Source organism: Caretta caretta, chromosome 5 (genome assembly GCF_965140235.1).
Source record: "Caretta caretta isolate rCarCar2 chromosome 5, rCarCar1.hap1, whole genome shotgun sequence".
Lineage (NCBI taxonomy): Eukaryota > Metazoa > Chordata > Testudines > Cheloniidae > Caretta > Caretta caretta.
The window spans coordinates 61,967,671-61,988,204 of record NC_134210.1 but is presented as its reverse complement, the minus strand read 5'-3'; the positions used below and the strand labels follow the sequence as shown (position 1 = coordinate 61,988,204).

Genomic DNA, 20,534 nt, shown 5'->3' with positions numbered 1-20,534 from the left:
CGTGTTCTTCTGCAGCATAGCTACAATATTTTTTTATGTCCTTTGACTATCAGGTTAAAGTGAATCAAAGTCACGTGGGTAGTGTAAGTATAGAAGATGTTTGGTTCAAATATGATGGTGCTATTCTTGTTTATTCGAGAGTTTTACTTTTCATGTACTTTGAAAAGAAAATGGATGGCACCTCATGACTGAAAGGACATTTCTTTTTTCACTTGGCCCCCAATGTTGTTTGTGGCTGTGTCTATCTTTGAAGAGCTTTAAGTCTATTTTTCAGGCGATGAAATATGTACACCCATCTCTGTGAATAGCACCCAGGGGATGGGATCAGGGCACCAATGAAAATCTAAATACATGCTGAAAAAATGTTGTGATTTCCTAAGGCAGTATCTAGTTATCAAAGTGTGGACATCCATCCCAAACCCACAATTTGCCAGCTCCTGTAGGATGCAATTAGATTAATCTCTGAGAGTCAAAAGGCTATAGGTATCGTCAATTAGATTAAGTAAAAACTCTGAGTCAAAAGGAGAAAAGTTATTTCCCCCTTTTACTTTAAACCGATTGTGTTATTTGGTTTGTTCTCAATAGTTTATGAAGAACTTGGCTCCTTTCTTTAGCATTTTCTGAGTCACTTTATCTTATGTTGAATGGAGGCGTCCCTGCAGCCAAGTGCCATCTGGTGGAAATTTTATTAAAAAAGATTGGGTGTAAGAGAGAGATTTGTTCTTTGAATCAAAACACAAACCAGTTCACATGAGTAATGGCTCATTTATATAAAACCTTTCAATTTCCTACCCTTCTAGGTTAATATTTCATATCATACCAAGGGGAGGAACTGCTGTTGAAAAAAAGAAAATATTTTGAAAGATGCCTGAACAAAGCATTGCCATGGAAATACAATGTGGTGGTGATTGGTATTTCATCAGGAAACGACACTAACTACAGAATGCAAGCGCTCAACAGGCTGCTTTCTGATAAATGGGACTCCTGAACAGCTTTTAGCTTCATTTTGTTTTGATTAAAACAAGATGCCACATTACCCTTTATTTCTGATTTCTTTAGCACTTCCTCGTGTTTACGCTGCGCTCAGGGGCTGTGTAATAACAACACACAGCCCAGAACTGAGAATCCTTTTATTTTGTCTGGTATGAAAGATTGTTGAAATTGCCCCGCAGTTTAAAAACCCGGGTCAGATGCCTGAGCTGTCTCCGTCCGAGATTCCCTTCCTCTTACTGCAGTCTCGAGACAGAACTCAGAGGTGGAAATGGCTTTGGGTGATGCAGGGCAGCGAGAGCTTGAAGGTGTGTTGCGGGCACTTCGGACTGCGCTCGGATCTGTTCACCGCCGGTACGTTAATAAAGACTTTGGTTAAGGACTGGAGAGGAGATGGAGGCTGGCGGGCGATTGTATGGGCCGTGTGAGGGCCACACCTGTTTCATTTTGGGATGGGGTGGGGGGGGGGGGGGAAAGACTGTTGCTTGGTTCAGGTGTTGGGAATTGAGATGGTTGCTAAACTGCAGGGATGCGGGGAGATGGTTGCGATTGGATCTGGGGGTGGGGATACTGTGTTGTTGGGGAGGGGTACTATAGTTGCTTTGTTAGGGTGGGGTGAGAAGCTAATTGCTTGGTTGGGGAAGACGTTCCTAAGTAGGTGGTATGGGAGAAATTGGCTGTTTGGTTCGGGGGGTGGGGGGAGATAATAGGCGTGCTCGCTGCGGTGTGCATGCACAGCCCACCTTCTCTGTGTGCCAGATGACAGGCAAAGCCCCTATATATGTCGCCGGGAAGCGCATTCATCAGTAGCGCAATCCTTTCTCTTGCTTCCCAAGAAAGTTTGTATCCCAAAGAGCAGAGTCGAGCCGGGAGGCGTGCAGGGACCGGGCCGCTGAGAGCCTGGGACCCCGGGTCTGCCCTGCACGAGACTCCAGCCCCCCATTTGCTGGGACTCTGCTGGGAGCCATGGAAGACCCTTTCAGCCTAGACAAATTTTCCCCGGAACTCAACCTCTCGAGTGCCCTGCAGCCAGGCTGGAGCCTGAATCTTTCCTCCTCCCCCGGGGACCGGCGCTGGCCTTCCCTTGGCCGGCAGGTGCAGGTGATCTCCGCGGCCGCCATCCTGCTGCTGGGGCTGCTGGGCAACTGCCTGGTGCTGCATCGCCTCTGCTGCTGTGGCTGCTGCGGCCGGGGCCGGCGGCGGCGGAAGATGGATTTCCTCATCGCCCACCTGGCGCTGGCCGATCTCTACGGCTGCGGGCTGGCCCTGTTCTCGCATCTGGCGGCAGAGCTGCTGGGGGCCGCCTGGCCGGCGGGGGACGCCGCCTGCCGCCTGCTTAAGCTACTGCAGGGCTCCGGCCTCCTGGCCTCGTCCAACGTGCTGGTGCTCATCGCCTTGGAGCGGCACCACGTGGTGAGGCGGCCGGCGGACCCGCCACTGCCCGCCCGGGCCCTGGCCGCGCTGGGCTGGCTGCTGGCCCTGCTGCTCGCCCTGCCCCAGGCCTTCGTGTTCAGGCTCGCCTCCCGCCCCGGGGGCAGCCGCTGCCTCAGCATCTTCGAGCAGCTCCCGCGCTGGCACGGCCAGGCTTACGGCGTGTACGGGGCCGTCACCGGCTTCTTGGCGCCCGTCAGCCTGCTGTGCTGGGCCTACGGCCGCATCCTCCTCGCCCTCTGGGCCGCCCAGGAGGAGAAGCCGCCGGCGGCGCGGGGGGTAGGCGGCAGCGGCCGCCGCCGCCTGGGGCTGCCGGCCGCGCGGCCCCTGCTGCTCAGACTGCCGGCCGCCAGCTGCCCCATGCCCCGGGCTCGGGTGAAGACGCTGCAGCTGACGCTGGTGCTGATCGCCCTGTTCGCGCTCTGCCGCCTGCCCCGCTTCGTGCTGGAGCTCAGCATGGCCTTCGGGCCCGGCGGGGAGGCCCCGGCCGCGGCCGGGCTGCGGGAGGCGCGGGCCGCGCTCGGCATCGTGGCGGTGACCAACAGCGCGCTGAACCCCTACGCCTATCTGCTCTTCCAGAGCCACCGGCCCTGGGCGCGCCGTCTGCAGAGGAGCCTCTGCAGTGCGGGGCCCGGCCCGACCTGCTGCTGCCCCGGCCCCGAGCGGGAGCCCCGCCGCCGGCCGAACCACCGCGCCCCGCACCGACACCGCCCGAAGGACGGGCCGCCCCCCGGAGCCCAGCGCGCCGCCTTCTGCACCCCAGCGCCGCCGCCCGGCTCAGACTCCCGGGAGCTTGAGGACACCTCCGCCTGCGAGAGCGGTTTCTAATCAGCCTTCCTCGGGGCGGGGGACAGAGCCCGCCAAGCGGCACCCACCGCAGCAGGAGCAAGCAGCAGGCCACCGAGGGCAGAGAACGATATCGTTTAACATCCTCCTTGGCCCAGTGCCCGGTCATCGGCCCAGCCTGTCCTTCACCTGTCACCTCCCTCCCCCAGTCACTCCCGCGCACGCCTTTCTCTCTTCCCATTACTTTTCTGCCAAGTTTCTCTTGTGTCACTTCTTCCTGTTTCTCTCCCATACCCTTCCTCTCAATCATCTCTCCAACTTCCCCTTCTTTCTTTTTCCAGAGTTTGAATAACTACAAAGATGGGGTTTAAAGTTAATGGCCTCTGATGAGAGGCTCCTTACATGTTCAGAATGCTCCCAAGATACTGATCTTTGTGTTCCTGGGATGAGGGAAATTCAATTCCCTAACCAAGCAGGGGGAACAAGCCTCATTCCATCACTGTTTGTAGCCATGTGATGACTAGATGTAATGTGGTTTATAGAAGCTGAACTGTGTATTTTGCATCTTTAATATTTTTATTACAACTGAAGTAGCTGTCTCCTTGTTCCTTAGGGATGTGGGGCTCAAAGATAGGGTTTCAAAAGCGCACCAGTACTTTATAATTATATACAGATATGTATAGGCGGGAAGGAATTTCAGAAAGCCTTTAACTGAAAGCCTCCTGAAAACTAGCCAGGATAAGGTTCTGTATTATGAGGTGTGTTTTCATGTCCTTAACCATAGCATTGTCCTTTGTGTTTTCTGTCTTTTTTTTTTTTTTTTTTTTTTACAGGAGAAGAGTGCAAAAATCAGCAGGGCTGCTGTTGCTATGCAAACTGACTGAATGTTGTACATATGAATAGCTCTATATTTGTAACCTTTACAAAGCCTTCTGAATCTTTTTGTTGCACTCTGTGGACTTAGTGGTAGCCCATTTGTAAATAAAATCAATGAGTATATGAAGTGACATTTTGTTTAAAGAAACAATGTAAAAGTAATGGTTCCATTTTGTTTCAATCTGACTGGACTCCGTAGGATAAGCTGCTGAATGTGTTAATAATCGGCAATGAAGACTGAATCAGTGGGTTGTGTGGGTAGAGTGTAATGGAAATCTACATGTACAAAACACACCTTGCAAAAGACAAAAGTCTTCTAAAATTTCTTTATATGCCTGCCTAACGAACAGTAATATAGAGTTCATTTAATGAGATAATTGGCTCCATCCCTCCTATTTTTTAGGATTTGGCAAATACCCATGTAGCTAATTGAATATTTTCTAGGTGCCCTTTTGGGCCCTGTTCACACTACAAAGAAAGTGAAACACAGGGCTAAATCTTGTTTTCAGATAGCTAGGTAAAACTCCTATTGAGTTGAATGTGAATTGTGTATCGTATAGCACATTATACATCATGGTATATACATCAACACTACTAACATGCTAGAAGTGGCTTCCATCTTTACTATAATTACAACAGAATTCTGAGACCTAGTGATAACAAGGGTTGTCCTTTCACATAGTGACAACTTGATTCCTGTAGATGGAACCTGAACAGTATTCCATAATTGGACTTGGAAGGTCCCACTGATGCTACAACTGGGAGCTACATAGTTACTGGTTCTCCTAACTTCATTGGAATTGTAGTGTAGAGAAGCCTTAAAGTCACATTCATATACTGCTGGGGTCAAGAGGTGGTAATTTTGAACACAAGTTTTAACTTGTTTAGGCTGTATCTAGTCTGTTTCCTTCCTAATGCTTCCCATTATTGCTACCACATAAATGGCCTGTAATGGTGTGTGAACCCCACACAGTCCCTGAAAGGATTAATGTGGGCCTAAGAGACTAATTATGTTACCTGGCTGCTCCTGGAAGAAGAACTAGGCTTAATTGATCATGAAGCCAGTTTGGTGAGAGCAAGCTGGTTAACAGAAAGTCAGGAAGTTGAGAGCAGAAGTGGGCTGTAGTAAGAGATGGTGTAGTTATTTCCTAGGAACAAAGAGGTGGTGGGGAGGAAACCTGGGGAGGAAAAAATAAGCCAGGGATCATAGCCTTGAAAGAAGGGTCAACCCACAGAAGTTGTGGGGAAGATGGCCTGAGAGAGGTTGGGTAAGAAGAAGACAAAGGAAACAGCAGCAAAGAGTGGGACTATACTGAGTGGGACTTTGTCTGCTAGTTATAGGGTCCAGGGGCTGGAATCTGGCATAGTGGGAGGGGCTGTTTTCCCCTGGAAGAGAGACTAACATCATGAATGTCCGCAGAGGGTGCCAGAATGAAGGAGAGCTGCTATGCCCCGCCTGCTCATGAGGAGGCCACTCTACACAGCTCTGTTGATGGTAATGATGGTGGGAGCACTAATATAGACAAGGTTCCAACTGCCACATTTAACACTGTTTAACGCTGCTGAAATGGAATATAAATCATGCAATTGTTTAAAAAAAACAGTGGCAGTTTGTCTACACTTGAGCTCTCACCTGTGGAGCTGCACTGGTGTTAGCCACAGTGGGAAGTTCTAGTGGGGGAAAGACTAATGTATGCTAGGATTCCAGTTGCGTGTTCACAATTTCATCGGTTTTTCTACAGAACTGTTACTTGGTCCTCCTAGGCAATTTCATAATGCACAATAGAATAGCATGGTCCAGTGAATAGGGCACTAAACTAGAGCTTAGGAGACCAGGGCTCTATTCCTGGCCATGCCACCAACTTTCCGAGTGACCTTGAGCAAGTAACTGTACCTTTGTGTATTTCTGTTTGCTGTTGTCTGTTTTGTCCCTTTAGATTGTATATCCTTTCATGCAGGGACCATCTCTTGCTATCATGGTGGATTTGATTTAAATCAAATTGATCATGATTAAATTAATTCATGATTTAAATCACTAGTCAGGAAGACTCGATTTAATCATGGATTTCTACATAAAAGTGCATTCTTGTTAGTTGTTATAACCTTAATACATATTCTTCACAACTCAGAGATAGATGTAGGTTTTATTTTTAGAAGGTACATTTTTAAACTGATTTATTTTGAGAACTTTTCAGATTAGTTTTAGAGCTATATCAGAAAATGAATGTTTGTTTGGTTATTTCATTTACCAAAGGTAATTGAAGCAGATATTTATGAAGTCATTGGGAGGTGAACTATCTCCAGTTCAACGGGTTAATTATTAATATTTGGAGGATTTTCTTGTCATGCTGTATTTGGAGGAGAACATCACCAGACAGACATTTAAATTGTTTTATTTAACTAAAACAACAGCGTTAAGTATTCTGGATTTTTTCTTCAACAGCGAACATATAATATTTTAACAAAACAAGCATATGTCCCTCATTTTTCTCATTTATCTCCAGACTTCTTCTCCTTGTCCAGATCTAGTCCTCCCCCAATAATCTTCTATTCGTTGAACTTTTTGAAACTTTGCAGCTTTAGAGAGAGGTAAGGGATTGACTCTGTATTTACAAATTTACAGAAAGACAATACAGTTGAGGTCTGTTATTTCTCACCTCTATATATTATTTATTTATTTAAAAATATTTTTGCTGTTAACAAGCATGTTACCTCTGGAGACACAAATCCACAGTTTGAGAACGGCAAAACCAGGCATCTCTGATGGTATCTTCTAGACTGAGCACTGAGTCCACTGGGTAGATAGAAAGATTAACCTAAATAATCTATACAGAAGCTCCTGGAACCCCATAAGATTGGGTCCCTAATCCATGAATTTTTGGAACTCATTTGCAAAACTTCTCTTAAACATTACATGAATATATTGTCTCATACTATAGAATTAGAATTTATAATCCCTATTCCATGATGAGATATCTTTTATAATGTTACTTAATTAAAAGTATCTTTAGATAAGTTTTTTCCTCAAAAAGTATTTTATCCAAAAAATCTGATTTAAATAAAAAAAATCATTCATTTTTATCCACCCTGCTTGCTATGCATTTATACATTGGAGCCTTAATTTCAGTAGAGGTGTCCAGCTGCTACTGCGATAACAAGTAACCAGTAATAATAATAGATCCTGCCAGACAAGTTCCCTCTGTGCCAATTAAAACTGGATTAGTTCTTTCCTAGAAAATGACATTTAAACATGGTTCTCCCTAGAAAAGTGCTTACATTTTGAAAACAGTGTAGATGGAGCCCAGCTGTTAAAAAGAATTCTAAGGAACCACATTGCGGCAAGCATTGTCTATACTAGGTAACATAGTTTCTCTTGGAAAGGGGTATTAACTATGGTTGTAGTTGAACCAGTGCTGTAAAGTGTAAACAATTTAGCTATGAGGGTAGGGTGGACTAAATCATGTTCAGCACAACTTCACCAATCATGACTGAGCCTTGAAATTCTGCCACCTTACTGGCAATTACAGGCCAGTAAGCCTAACTTCAGTACCAGGCAAATTGTTTGAAACTATAGTAAAAACAAAATTATCAGACACATAGATAAACATTATATGTTGCGGGAGAGTCAACATGCCTTTTGTATAGGAAAATTCTGGCTCATCAATCTATTAGAATTCTTTGAGAGTCAACAAGCATGTGGACAAGGGTGATCCAGTCGATGTAGTATATTGAACTTTCAGAATGCCTTTGACAAGGTCCCTGACCAAAGGCTGTTAAACAAAGTACAGTAGGCAGTCATGGGCTGTGTTCCCTCGAAGGTGCACTCACGAGGCCATCAAAGGATGCACATCAGGTGCACACACAGGTGAGCATGGAGAATGTGGAGGGTGGGGGCAGTGGGGTGAGGTGATGGGCGTTTGGGGGAGCTTGGGGAATGCAGGGCTGGGGGGAGAGAGATGCCTCTCTCCCCCATCCCCAGCTCCGGCCGCGGCTGCAATGGGGACAGGAGAGATGCACCTCTCTCCTGTCCCTAGCTCCAGCCAGGGCTGCGGCCGGGACGGGAGAGATGCTTCTCTCCCCCAGCTCCAGCTGGGGATGTGGCGGGGACGGGAGAGATGGCTCTCTCCATCAGCCCCAGCCTTGGGGTCATGGAGGGGAGAGGTGTGAGTGTGTGTCTCACACACACACATGCTGTCACACACACATACACTGTCTCTGTGTCTCACATGTATATACACACACACTCATACTCACCTTCCAACACATACTTGTGTTGTTGTTGTTACTTCATGATACTTCCTGCAATGCACATATGTTCTCTGTAATTTTATTCTTTCAAAGTGCTATTTTATTTTTTTGACTTGTCTATGCATTTCATAATTTTTATTACTCTTATGCTTAAATTTAATTCTTTGAGTAGTGAGTTCTAAAATGCCCAACCTGTCCTGGCTGGAGTCATTATCCCTAGGGTAACTTTTAAATATATATATTATATCTAGGTTTTTGATTTCTACTGGTGGTGCACATCCACACATTACCTTGATATTGGTGCACATAACAAAATTCATTCCACACATAGGTGGAAAAAGTTAAAGGGAACATTGGTCATGGGATAAGAGGGAAGGGCCACCCATGGATCAGTAACTGGTTAAAAGATAGGAAACAAAGGGTACGAATAAATGGTCAGTTTTCACAATGGAAAGAGGTAAATAGGGTTCCCCAAGGATGTGTGCTGTTCAACATATTCATAAGTGATCAGTAAAAAGGGGTGAACAGTGAGATGCCAGATGATGCCAACTAACTCAAGATAGTAAGTCCAAATCTGACTGCAGAGAGTTACAAAAGGTCTCACTAATCTGGGTGAGAAAATGGCAGGTTAAATTCAATCATAGAATATCAGGGTTGGAAGGGACCCCAGAAGGTCATCTAGTCCAACCCCCTGCTCAAAGCAGGACCAATTCCCAGTTAAATCATCCCAGCCAGGGCTTTGTCAAGCCTGACCTTAAAAACCTCTAAGGAAGGAGATTCTACCACCTCCCTAGGTAACGCATTCCAGTGTTTCACCACCCTCTTAGTGAAAAAGTTTTTCCTAATATCCAATCTAAACCTCCCCCACTGCAACTTGAGACCATTACTCCTCGTTCTGTCATGTGCTACCATTGAGAACAGTCTAGAGCCATCCTCTTTGGAACCCCCTTTTAGGTAGTTGAAAGCAGCTATCAAATCCCCCCTCATTCTTCTCTTCTGCAGGCTAAACAATCCCAGCTCCCTCAGCCTCTCCTCATAACTCATGTGTTCTAGACCCCTAATCATTTTTGTTGCCCTTTGCTGGACTCTCTCCAATTTATCCACATCCTTCTTGAAGTGTGGGGCCCAAAACTGGACACAGTACTCCAGATGAGGCCTCACCAATGTCGAATAGAGGGGAACGATCACGTCCCTCGATCTGCTCGCTATGCCCCTACCTATACATCCCAAAATGCCATTGGCCTTCTTGGCAACAAGGGCACACTGCTGACTCATATCCAGCTTCTCGTCCACTGTCACCCCTAGGTCCTTTTCCGCAGAACTGCTGCCTAACCATTCGGTCCCTAGTCTGTAGCTGTGCATTGGGTTCTTCCGTCCTAAGTGCAGGACCCTGCACTTATCCTTATTGAACCTCATCAGATTTCTTTTGGCCCAATCCTCCAATTTGTCTAGGTCTTTCTGTATCCTATCCCTCCCCTCCAGCGTATCTACCACTCCTCCCACTCCCACAATGTTGATAAGTGCAAAGTAATGTATGTTGGAAAATATAATCCCAACTATCCATACAAAATGATGGGGTCTAAATTAGTTGTTACCACTCAAGAAAGAGCTCTTGGAATCCTTTTGGATAGTTCTCTGGAAACATCTGCTCACTGTGCAGTGGCAGTCAAAAAACTAACAGAATGTTAGGAAGTATTAAGAAAGGGATAGATTATAAGACAGGCAAATATCATAATGCCACTATATAAATTCATGGTATGCCCACACCTTGAGTACTGCTTGCCGTTCTGGTTATCCCATCCAAATAAATAAATAAATAAAAATTAGAATTGGAAAAGGTGCAGAGAAGGGTAGGGAAAATGATTAGAAGTGGAGAACAGCTTCCATATGAGGAGAGATTAAAAAGATTGGGACTGTTCATCTTAGAAAAGAGAGGACTAAGGGGGGATGTGGTAGAGCATCGGTTCCCAAACCAGGGGCGCCACTTGCTCAGGGAAAGCCCCTGGTGGGTCAGGCCTGTTTGTTTATCTGCCGCGTCTGCAGGTTCAGCCGATCACTACTGCCACTGGCCGTGGTTCATCGCTTCAGGCCAATGGGGGCTGCGAGAAGGGTGGCCAGCATGTCCCTCGGCCCACGACACTTCCTTCAGTCCCCATTGGCCGAGAATGGTGAACCGTGGCCACTGGGTGCTGTGATCAGCCGAACCTGCAGACGAGGCAGGTAAACGAACCGGCCCAGCCCACGAGGGGCTTTCCCTGAACAAGCGGCGCTCCTAATTTGGGAACCACTATGGTAGAGGTCTATAAAATCATGAATGGTGTGTAGAAAGTGAGTAGGAAAGTGTTATTTACCCCCTCACATAACAAGAACTAGGGATCATCCAATGAAATTAATAGGTAGTAGGTTTAAAACAAAGATAAGGGGGTAGTATTTCACATGATGCAGTTTACTTGTGGAACTCACTGCCATAGGATGTTGTGAAGGCCAAATGTATAACAGGGTTAAAAAACAACTAGACAAATTCATGGAGGATAGGTCCATCAATGGCTATTAGCAAGATGGTCAGGGATGCAACCTCATGCTCTGGGGTGACCCTAAACTTCTAACTACCAGAAGCAGGGACTGGATGACAGGGGATGAATCATTTGATAAATTACCTTGTTCTATTAATTCCCTCTGAAGCATCTGGCACCAGCCAGTGCCAGGAGATAGGGGTACCGGCTAGATGGACCATTAGTCTTGGCCAGTATGGTTGTTTTTTATGTTCACCTGGGGGATTGATATGCCTGTGAATCCAAGAACAGAATTTGTCCTTTACTATTTCCTTAAATTCCATGTGTTGCAAAGTTCATTTGACTTGGACTGCAAGAATAGTAGTGCGGATGTTTAACATTGATGTGAAAATAGTGTACAGGTTATATAGCATACACTATTAAATTAACCACTTTTGAAGTTAAATTGGTTTAACTTTGTACAAGCAGAGTTTATGCTGGGTATCTAGTGTAAGGAGAGAGGGAGTATTAAAGTGCTTCCTTTTTCTCCTCCCAGTGCTTCAGAAAGAAGGCTCAGACCCAAAGGAGATTAAATAATTTATTTATGGAAGCCAACATATTTGCTTTTGCGTTTTGTTTTAAAAAATACTTTGATTTCTTAAAATGTTACAAGAGAAGAAACACCAAACTAGATACACAACCTTAGTTTTAGAATAAGTATGTGGTAAAGGAAGACACTATACTTATAAACTACAAGAAGTGTTTTGTTTTTTTTTACATAGCATTTGGTTGATAACATACAAGTATAGAGATTACAGGACATTAAACCAGTGATTGGTGTTGTTCATTTTTTGTGTGTGTAACTTTTTTTTTATAGAGAAAAACACAAAATTGTAGCTCTGCTGCATATAATTTCTTTTGACTCACTTTTTGGGTTGCTGTCTTATCCTTGAGAGCTTGAAAGAAGAGATGTTACTGGGCCATAGGACAGGTGGACATGCCAGGATAAGCAAACGCAGGCCCTGAAATGTCTGTACCGACCAGAGAGGCACAATGTTTAAAGCAAGAGAGTTGGTGCCAAGGGGTTAGCTTCCAGAAACAGGAGAGTCAGCCCCTCAGTTGCTCTCTACAGAGTTGGAGAGTGAACTCCATTTGACTCTCCTCCCAAAGAACCAGTTGACCAAAAGCCTCCAGCTTCTTAGGGGGCATCCCCCCTCAACTACCTGTCCCTGAAATCATTTGGCTACTGAAAGTCTTGGGTGGGAACACAACCAAAGGTCCCTATTCAGAGGGAGAGGAGATTCTAGCCTCCCTCGTACTGGAAGGTGAGGGAAGACTAAGAATTGATCAACACAAGGACTTGCTCAACCCAGTGAGTGATTTGCCTGCCTTACAATGGGATGCCACAATTGTGAGTAATATGTGCACTTCTCAAAGTTAGTTAATAAAGCCCCAGGGGGTGAGTTAAGAGCTGGTCTGTGTATACAGAGCCAAGAGAAGGCTTACATGGAGCAGAAAGGGTATGCCAGCACCACAGTGCTCCCAACAAAGGTCAGGCCTGCAACTTCCCTGTAACTTCAAGTTCACCTTCCTTTGCTCATTCCAAAAGTGCCCCAGTGCACAGGGCAGTGTGTACATTCCATCTGCCTGAGACTGATGGGTAGACACTGGGGGTATACCCCCATTACCTTTATATTATTTTTGAGGCATATTGATTATAATTAGTTACTAGAGGGAATGTGATTATTTCAGGGAGCGTCTGATTATTGTTGTAAGATTAAGGTGTTCATTTATTTATCTGTTCCCCTTGATCTTCCTTCCATCCTAATTTCTGTCCTTACTCCTTTAGCACTATCCCTCCCCCTAAGTAGTGTTTATTCCTTCTTAAAACTGCTTGGCCCTTGTTTCTTTAATAAAGAAACAAGAACATCAGGATGCTGGGCACTAGGATGGCAAGAGAGGGCAAGTTGCTCAACTTTAGTAATTTTTTGGGACTCATTTGTGGGGTTGCCACAGTCAAGGGGAAGTGCATAGTTTTGCTGTCCCAGGAATAACCCAACAGGCACATTATGACTCTGAGGCCTGGTCTACAGTACACAGTTATTTTGGAATTAGCCGAGTTAATTCGAAATAAAACGGATTCCGTCCACACGACCAAACCATTTTTTTCGATTTAAAGGGCTCTTTACTCCGATTTCTGTACTCCACCTAGGCAAGTGGAGTAGCACTAAAATTGATATTGCAGTTCTGGGTTACAGGTACTGTGGATGCAATTCAACGTTATTGGCCTCTGGGAGCTATCCCAGAATGCTCCCTTGTGACTGCTCTGGACAACACTCTCAACTCCGATGCACTAGCCAGGTAGGCAGTAAAAGCCCTGGGAACTTTTGAATTTCATTTCCTGTTTGGTCACCATCAGCACAGTCCACCATCGCAAGAGACCATGCAGTCCCAGATTCGCAGATGAGCTCCAGCATAGTCCAAATGGGAGGTACTGGAGCTCATCACATGTTGGGGAGACAAATCTGTTATGGGAGAACTATGTTCCAAAAAAAGAAACGCAAATACATATGCTAAAGTCTCCAGGGCCATGACGGAAAGAGGCTACTCCAGGGACACAGACCAGTGTTGTACAAAAATCAAGGAGCTCAGGCAAATGTACCAAAAAGCCAGGAAGGCGAACAGGCGGTCTGGGTCACAGCCCCATACATGCCGCTTCTACCGTGAGCTGCATGCAATTATGGGGGGTGACATCACCACTACCTCACCACTGTCCGTGGACACCTGCAAGGGGGGAGTTGCACGGAGTGAGGAGGAGGAGTTATTGGAGGATGAAGAGGAGGAGGAGGAGGACAGTGCACAGGCGGCAAGTGGGCAATCCGGTTTCCCCCCCCCAGCCAGGAACTATTCTTAATGCTGGACCCAATAACCTCCCCCGACTCCCAGTGTGGGCTCCCGGACCATGACCCTGCAGAAGGCACTTCTGGTGAGTGAGAGCCTGTTCAGAGCCACACAGTGGGGAATGGGGGGAAACCCAGCCACGCTGGGCTGTTCGCGTTTAGTTTAAAAGGCTCATCCCTGCTCAGAGCCTCATCAGAGCCACACGGTGTGTATGTGGGAGGGTGTTATATGAAGCGATCATCCCAGAGAGCCTGCAGGACCCTCCTTTTATATGGCAAACGCACCAGGCATTGCTTGCTATGGGAAAGGGGGCCTGGCAGTTTGAAAGCATTGAAATGAATGCGGAAGAAGCAGAACCCCACATGTCCATAGGGTTTACCATGGCTGCCTGCAAGCTGAATTCTGTTGCGTGGCTGTGTGTGATGGCTTACTCACACCAAAGTGGCAGGCACTTCAGTATGAGGCAAAATGCGACTTTGTACAGAAAGAACATGTGCTGTGTACTATGAATTGCCTGTTTCATTGAGAAAGTGTCCCCTTCGTTCTCTAAAATGTATCTTTTAAAATACTACTCTCCCTTTTTCTCCTCCCGCAGGTGCAAATGTTTCAACGCAGCCCCTATATACTCCGTCCCAGAGGCTGGTCCAGATTAGAACGTGAAAAAAACAAACTCGGGACAACGTTTGCCGAGCTCATGCAGTCCTCCCGCACTGATAGGGACCAGCTGAATGCATAGAGGCAAACAATTGCGGAGTCCTGGAAAGCATTAAATGAACACAAAGAGAGGAGGGACGCGCACAATGAGAGCAGGCAGGATGATATGGTCAAGCTCATGGGGGAGCAAATGGACATGCTCCGCTGTATGGTGGATCTAATGCGGGAAAGGCAGCAAGACCACAGACTGCCACTGCAGCCCCTCCTCCTCAAGTTCCATAGCCTCCTCACCCAGACGCCCAAGAACACGGCGAGGGGAGGCGGTTACGGGGACCCACACACTGAACCCCAGAGGATTGCACAAGCAGCAGAAAGCTGGCATATCCGTAATTTTGATATGGTTTCTGGACTTGTCTTTCCCTCTTCCTCCACCCCTCTCCCTCAGTACCCCCCCTTCCCCGGTCTACCTTCTGATTTCTCTCAATGTGTTGTGCAACAAATAATAAAGAACAGTTTTTAAACAATTGTGACTTTATTTCCTTTCATATACATAGGGGGCGGGTAATTTCAAGAGAAACAAACACAACTGTCATACCATACCCTGGCCAGTCATGAAACTGGCTTTCAAAGTTTCTCTGATGCGCACCGCACCCTGCTGCGCTCTTCTAATCACCCTGTTGTCTGGCTGTGCGAAATTGGCGGCCAGGCGAGTTGTCTCAACCTCCCACCCCACCATAAAAGTCTCCCCCTTACTCTCACAGATATTGTGGAGCACATAACAAGCAGCAATTACAATTGGAATATTGGTTGTGCTCAGCTCTAACCGAGTCAGTAAACTGCACCAGCATGCTTTCAAACATCCAAAAGCACATTCTACCACCATTCTGCACTTGCTCAGCTTATAGTTGAACTGCTCCTTACTACTGTCAAGGGTGCCTGTGTACGGCTTCATGAGTCATGGCATTAAGGGTTAGGCTGGGTCCCTGAGGATAACTATAGGCATTTCAACATCCCCAACAGTAATTTTCTGGTCTGGGAAGTAAGTCCCTTCCTGCAGCTGTTCAAACAGACCAGAGTTCCTGAAGATGTGAGCATCATGCACCTTTCCCGGGCATCCCACACTGATGTCGGTGGAACGTCCCTTGTGATCCACCAGTGCTTGCAGCACCATGGAAAAGTACCCCTTGCGGTTTACGTACTGGCTACCCCGGTGTTCCAGGCCAAGATAGGGATATGAGTTCCGTCTATCGCCCCGCTGCAGTTAGGGAACCCCAGCGCATTAAAGCCATCCACAATGGTCTGCATATTTCCCAAAGTCACTACCTTTGATAGCAGCTGGTCAAAGATTGTGTTGGTTACTTGCAGCACAGCAGACCCCTACAGTAGATTTGCCTACTCCAAACTGATTCCTGACTGACCGGTAGCTGTCTGGCGTTGCAAGCTTCCACAGGGCTATGGCCAGTCGCTTCTCAACTCTGAGGGCTGCTCTCATTGTGGGGTCTTTGCACTTCAGGGCTGGGGACAGCAAGTCACAAAGTTCCATGAAAGTGGCCCTACGCATATGAAAGTTTTGCAGCCACTGGGAATCATCCCAGACCTGCAACACTGTGCGGTTCCACCAGTCTGTGCTTGTTTCCCGGGCCCAGAATCGGCGTTCCACAGCATGAACCTGGTCCAATGCCACCGTGATCTCCCAATCGCCGCATGCCATGCTTCTAGGAATGTCTGTGTCCATGTCCTCATCACTATCATAATCGCGGTGTCGTCGCTTCCTCGCCCAGTTTTGTAGGTACTGCACATATTGCTGGATAATGCGCGAGGTATTTACAATGGTCAAAACTGCAGCAGAGATCTGAGCGGGCTCCATGCTTGCCGCGCTATGGCACCTGCACAGGTAATCCTGGAAAAAGGACGCGAAACATAGGAAAGCAGAGTGGCAGCAGAAGAGGTGCTGTTCGGTTCACGATAGCCAAAAAAAGGTGGAAAATGGTGGTCTTCTGTAGCTTTCACAGAGGCGGGAGCCCAGGACAGACAACATGGAGAAGCTTGGTAGCGCGGCAAGAGTGGGAGAGCAGAGTTGGCGGCGGAAGCTGTGCTGCTCAGTTCACAATGGTGAAGTGGTCGACGAGGAAGAGAAAGAGTAGATACTTATAGAGATTACATAGAAAGACGAGAGGAAATGCAAGGTGGAGTCATAGTACCAGGAGAGAAGTGGTGCAGCTTCGTCTGCTGAAAGCAGTATGGCGTCTGCACACCAAAAAGGCGCGAAACAATTGTCTGCCTTAGCTTTCATGATGGGAGGAGCGACTGACAACACACACCCTGAAACACTTGTGAGAATGTTTTTGCCCCATCACGCACTGGGAGCTTAACCCAGAATTCCAATGGGTGGCGGGGACTGCGGGAACTGTGGGAAAGCTACCCACAGTGCACCGCTCCGACATTCGACGCTAGCCTCTGTACTGTGGACACACTACGCCGAATTCGCGCGCTTTAGTGGGGACACACAAGACCGAATGTATAAAATCGCTTCTGAAAATTTGAATAGAATAATTCTGAAATAATTCTGTACTGTAGACATACCCTCAGTCACAGTTTGCCTCCCAGTTTCCTCTTCCTCCACAGAGGAAGTACCTTGTATTAGGCCTATGGTAGCCAGCACACTGAGGATTGGTATTCCCAACCCCATCCTATTGTCCCTCTCCTGCTGTGCCCAGTCCTGCTCAATTACATGGAGATGACGCAGCCCTGAAAAGGCTCCTTTTTGCTGCTACCTATGATCCAGGAAGCTGGTGCAAGGGAGTAAACGGGGTGCCTTATTCCCTCATGTAGCACACAATGTGCCACAGACTGGTCCCCTCTGTGAGCAGAATGCCTACCCACAACTACATTTTGAAGCAGGCTCACCAGCTTTGAAAGGTACTGCTGTGTCCACAAAGTCTTCAGATTACATAATTTTCCCTTCTCTATAATTTCTTTAAATGATACATAATGAGATACCACTGGAATAAAGGCTTGTGATCATTCTTATTTTGGAATGTACTGTACAGTATACTGCCCTTTTCCAGATCTTTGAACACTGTAATTCCCTTTGCTCTTGAAGTCTTGAGAAGTCCAAGGCATTCATGTGTGAATATTCTTCTCAAGTCATATAGCTAGTTTCCAATATATTCCTCAGATCTGATCCCTTTTCTGTTTTTTAGTTTTGCTGACAGTGATTTCATCACCATTTGAACATTGTACTCATTTTTAACAAGAATCATAACTTACACTGCACTGCTCAGATTCATTTGCACTATTAATGTAAAATCTTTGATTCAGAATAAAAACTGAGGGGGAAATACTAATGGGATGTGTAAGATCAGCTTTAACATATTATGGAAGCAAAATCACGATATACTATAGTTTAAAACACCACACTTAAAACATCTAGTAAATCAGTCTATCAATTCAGTTACTGAATAGGTGTAAAATGTTTAATCTCAGAAAGCAGATGGTATTTTCATGTTTATCTTTGCCAGTTTAATTTTACTGTTGAAATGTTTATTATGGATTCCTATTCCAAGAGTTCTTAAATTTGAAGCATAATGTGATCTTGAATAGTTACAATAGCAGCTGCATGTACATTAGCTTAAAGAATAAGGTGCACTTTGAAATGCTCATGTAATTATGTATTTCATTAAAAAAACAGAGTAGGTTAGAGTTGCCAGTCAATTTTCCTACCTACGCTCCATTTCTTTGTAAGACTGATTATTTTCTGTAAGGTCTACTAGAAGTGATTTAAAAATATTGACATTTTCAAAGTTAATCTTTTCTTTGGGATTCCCATTGCAGCACATCTCCTTCCTTTTATCTTTTAGTCCCTGATTCTGCAATCAGATGCATACAGGTGAAAGTGTCCACTTGCATGGAGAATTGGTACCTTAGACTGTAAGATTTCCTGGCAGACTGTCTGTTTTATACAGTGCACAGCATACAGTTGATGGTTAATGAATAGGTCTACTCACAAACATTGGCTTTCGTGCTTTGTAGTTTCCTGTCACATGTAGAGAAAAATTGGTGTTTATATTTGCTATTTGTTGCTCTGCAATTTATATGCAAAGTTTGCATACTGGATAGGAGGCCCCAGAAACAGAAGTTGAAAACTGGCCATCAAAGTTCATTAGGAGAGGAAAGAGAACCAGAGGTCTCTAATTTGTGTGTAAAAAGAAAAGGAGTACTTGTGGCACCTTAGAGACTAACCAATTTATTTGAGCATGAACTTTCGTGAGCCACAGCTCACTTCATCAGATGTGTACCGTGGAAACTGCAGCAGACTTTATATACACACAGAGAATATGAAACAATACCTCCTCCCACCCCACTGTCCTGCTGGTAATAGCTTATCTAAAGTGATCAACAGGTGGGCCACTGTTGATCACTTTAGATAAGCTATTACCAGCAGGACAGTGGGGTGGGAGGAGGTATTGTTTCATATTCTCTGTGTGTATATAAAGTCTGCTGCAGTTTCCACGGTACACATCTGATGAAGTGAGCTGTGGCTCACGAAAGCTCATGCTCAAATAAATTGGTTAGTCTCTAAGGTGCCACAAGTACTCCTTTTCTTTTTGCGAATACAGACTAACACGGCTGTTCCTCTGAAACCTGTAATTTGTGTGTGTGTGTGTATACACATACATATTTAGAGAGAGAGAGTCTGACAGTGCCCCACATAAGGCTTTATGGAAATATGCTTATGAATGTATATATGACATAACTGGAATATGTTCTATGCTACATATGCCATGTAACATATCTCTGTGAAGATTATGATCTACTGAATCTATTCGTCCTATTTGTATGTATGTGTCTTTATTGTATTTGAAGTTATGCATATTGACTGTATACTTGTTTGATTTTAAATAACCTTAGTAAGGCATTTGGTCAACTTCTTTAGAAAGGAATTTGCAAGTTAAATGCCCAATCAAGAAGCACTTAACGCACAATGGATTTGGAAGGCTCTAATCCACATAAGAAGTCTTCCTGGAGACATTCAAGATTGCAGGTGGGTGATGGCTGCTGCCTATAAAAACTGAGTCGTGCATGGACATGTGACTCCAAAACTCCATTTTGTAGCTGGATTCTACACAGGGGCAGGGAGGGGAGTCCACCCACAAGAGAAAGTCTATTTAAACCCCAGGGAGACCCCTCCATTTTGTCTTCAGCTGGCTAAAGAGATAGCCTCTCCACCCCTAAGGATACCTGAAAGAAACTGGAACAAAGCACAGTAACTACAGGGGGTGTGAGTGATTGTTGGACTCAGACTAGGTGACTAGTTTGCAAAAGGAAGCTTACTAGGTGAGGTTTTTATCTGTATTCAGTTTTCTTACTGTATTAGACATAGACTTGCGTGTTCTATTTTATTTTGCTTGGTAATTCACTTTGTTCTGTTTGTTACTACTTGGAACCACTTAAATCCTACTTTCTGTATTTAATAAAATCATTTTTTACTTATCATTTTTTACATCATTTACATACATACCAGAGAATGTATTAATACCTGGGGGTGGGCAAACAGCTCTGCATATCTCTCTATCAGTGTTATAGAGGGTGAACAATTTATGAGTTTACCCTGTATAATAAAATGGATTTATTTGGGGTTTGGACCCCATTGGGAGTTGGGCATCTGAGTGTTAAAAACAGGAACACTTCTTAACTGCTTTCAGTTTAAGACTAGAACTGTTAGGGGACGTGGTTCAGACCTGGGTCTGGGTTTGCAGCAGGCTAGCGGGTCTGGCTCAAACCAGGCTGGGCGCTGAAGTCCCAAGCTGGGAGGGCAGGGAAAGCAGGGGCAGAAGTAGTCTTAGCACATCAGTTAGCAGCCTCAACGGGGTTACTGTGATCCAACCCGTCACAGACAGTGAGTGAGTTAGTTGTTTATTCAGGTACCTACCATAGCCTCAGAATTTTTGTTCAGACCAACACTAGTTATTACCCTTTTTTGATGCTCTACATCCTCTCTGGTGTGTGTGTGTGGGGCGAGTGGGTTGGGGAATCTTTTTCATTACTATTTTAAAATCTATTGGGATACTAGGATATTTCACTATAATCTGTATCCCACTGGATCAAATCCTGAGGTCTTTATTCAGTTTTTAATTAGTCCTTACACATGCAAAA

General features: G+C 45.5%; 1 protein-coding gene and 1 long non-coding RNA gene across 2 annotated transcripts; both read left to right on the top strand.

Annotated features, from left to right (window-relative positions):
- Positions 1 to 794: 794 nt before the first annotated feature.
- On the top strand, positions 795 to 14,902 carry LOC142072144 (uncharacterized). Its single transcript, XR_012668474.1, has 2 exons — positions 795 to 1,344; positions 14,320 to 14,902. It is a non-coding gene; the product is annotated as an uncharacterized LOC142072144 (long non-coding RNA).
- Positions 1,695 to 4,245, top strand: GPR150 (G protein-coupled receptor 150). The gene has a single exon (XM_048851790.2). It carries the CDS (start codon positions 1,957 to 1,959, stop codon positions 3,247 to 3,249), a length of 1,293 nt encoding a protein of 430 aa, XP_048707747.2. The 5' UTR covers positions 1,695 to 1,956; the 3' UTR covers positions 3,250 to 4,245.
- Positions 14,903 to 20,534: the final 5,632 nt, after the last annotated feature.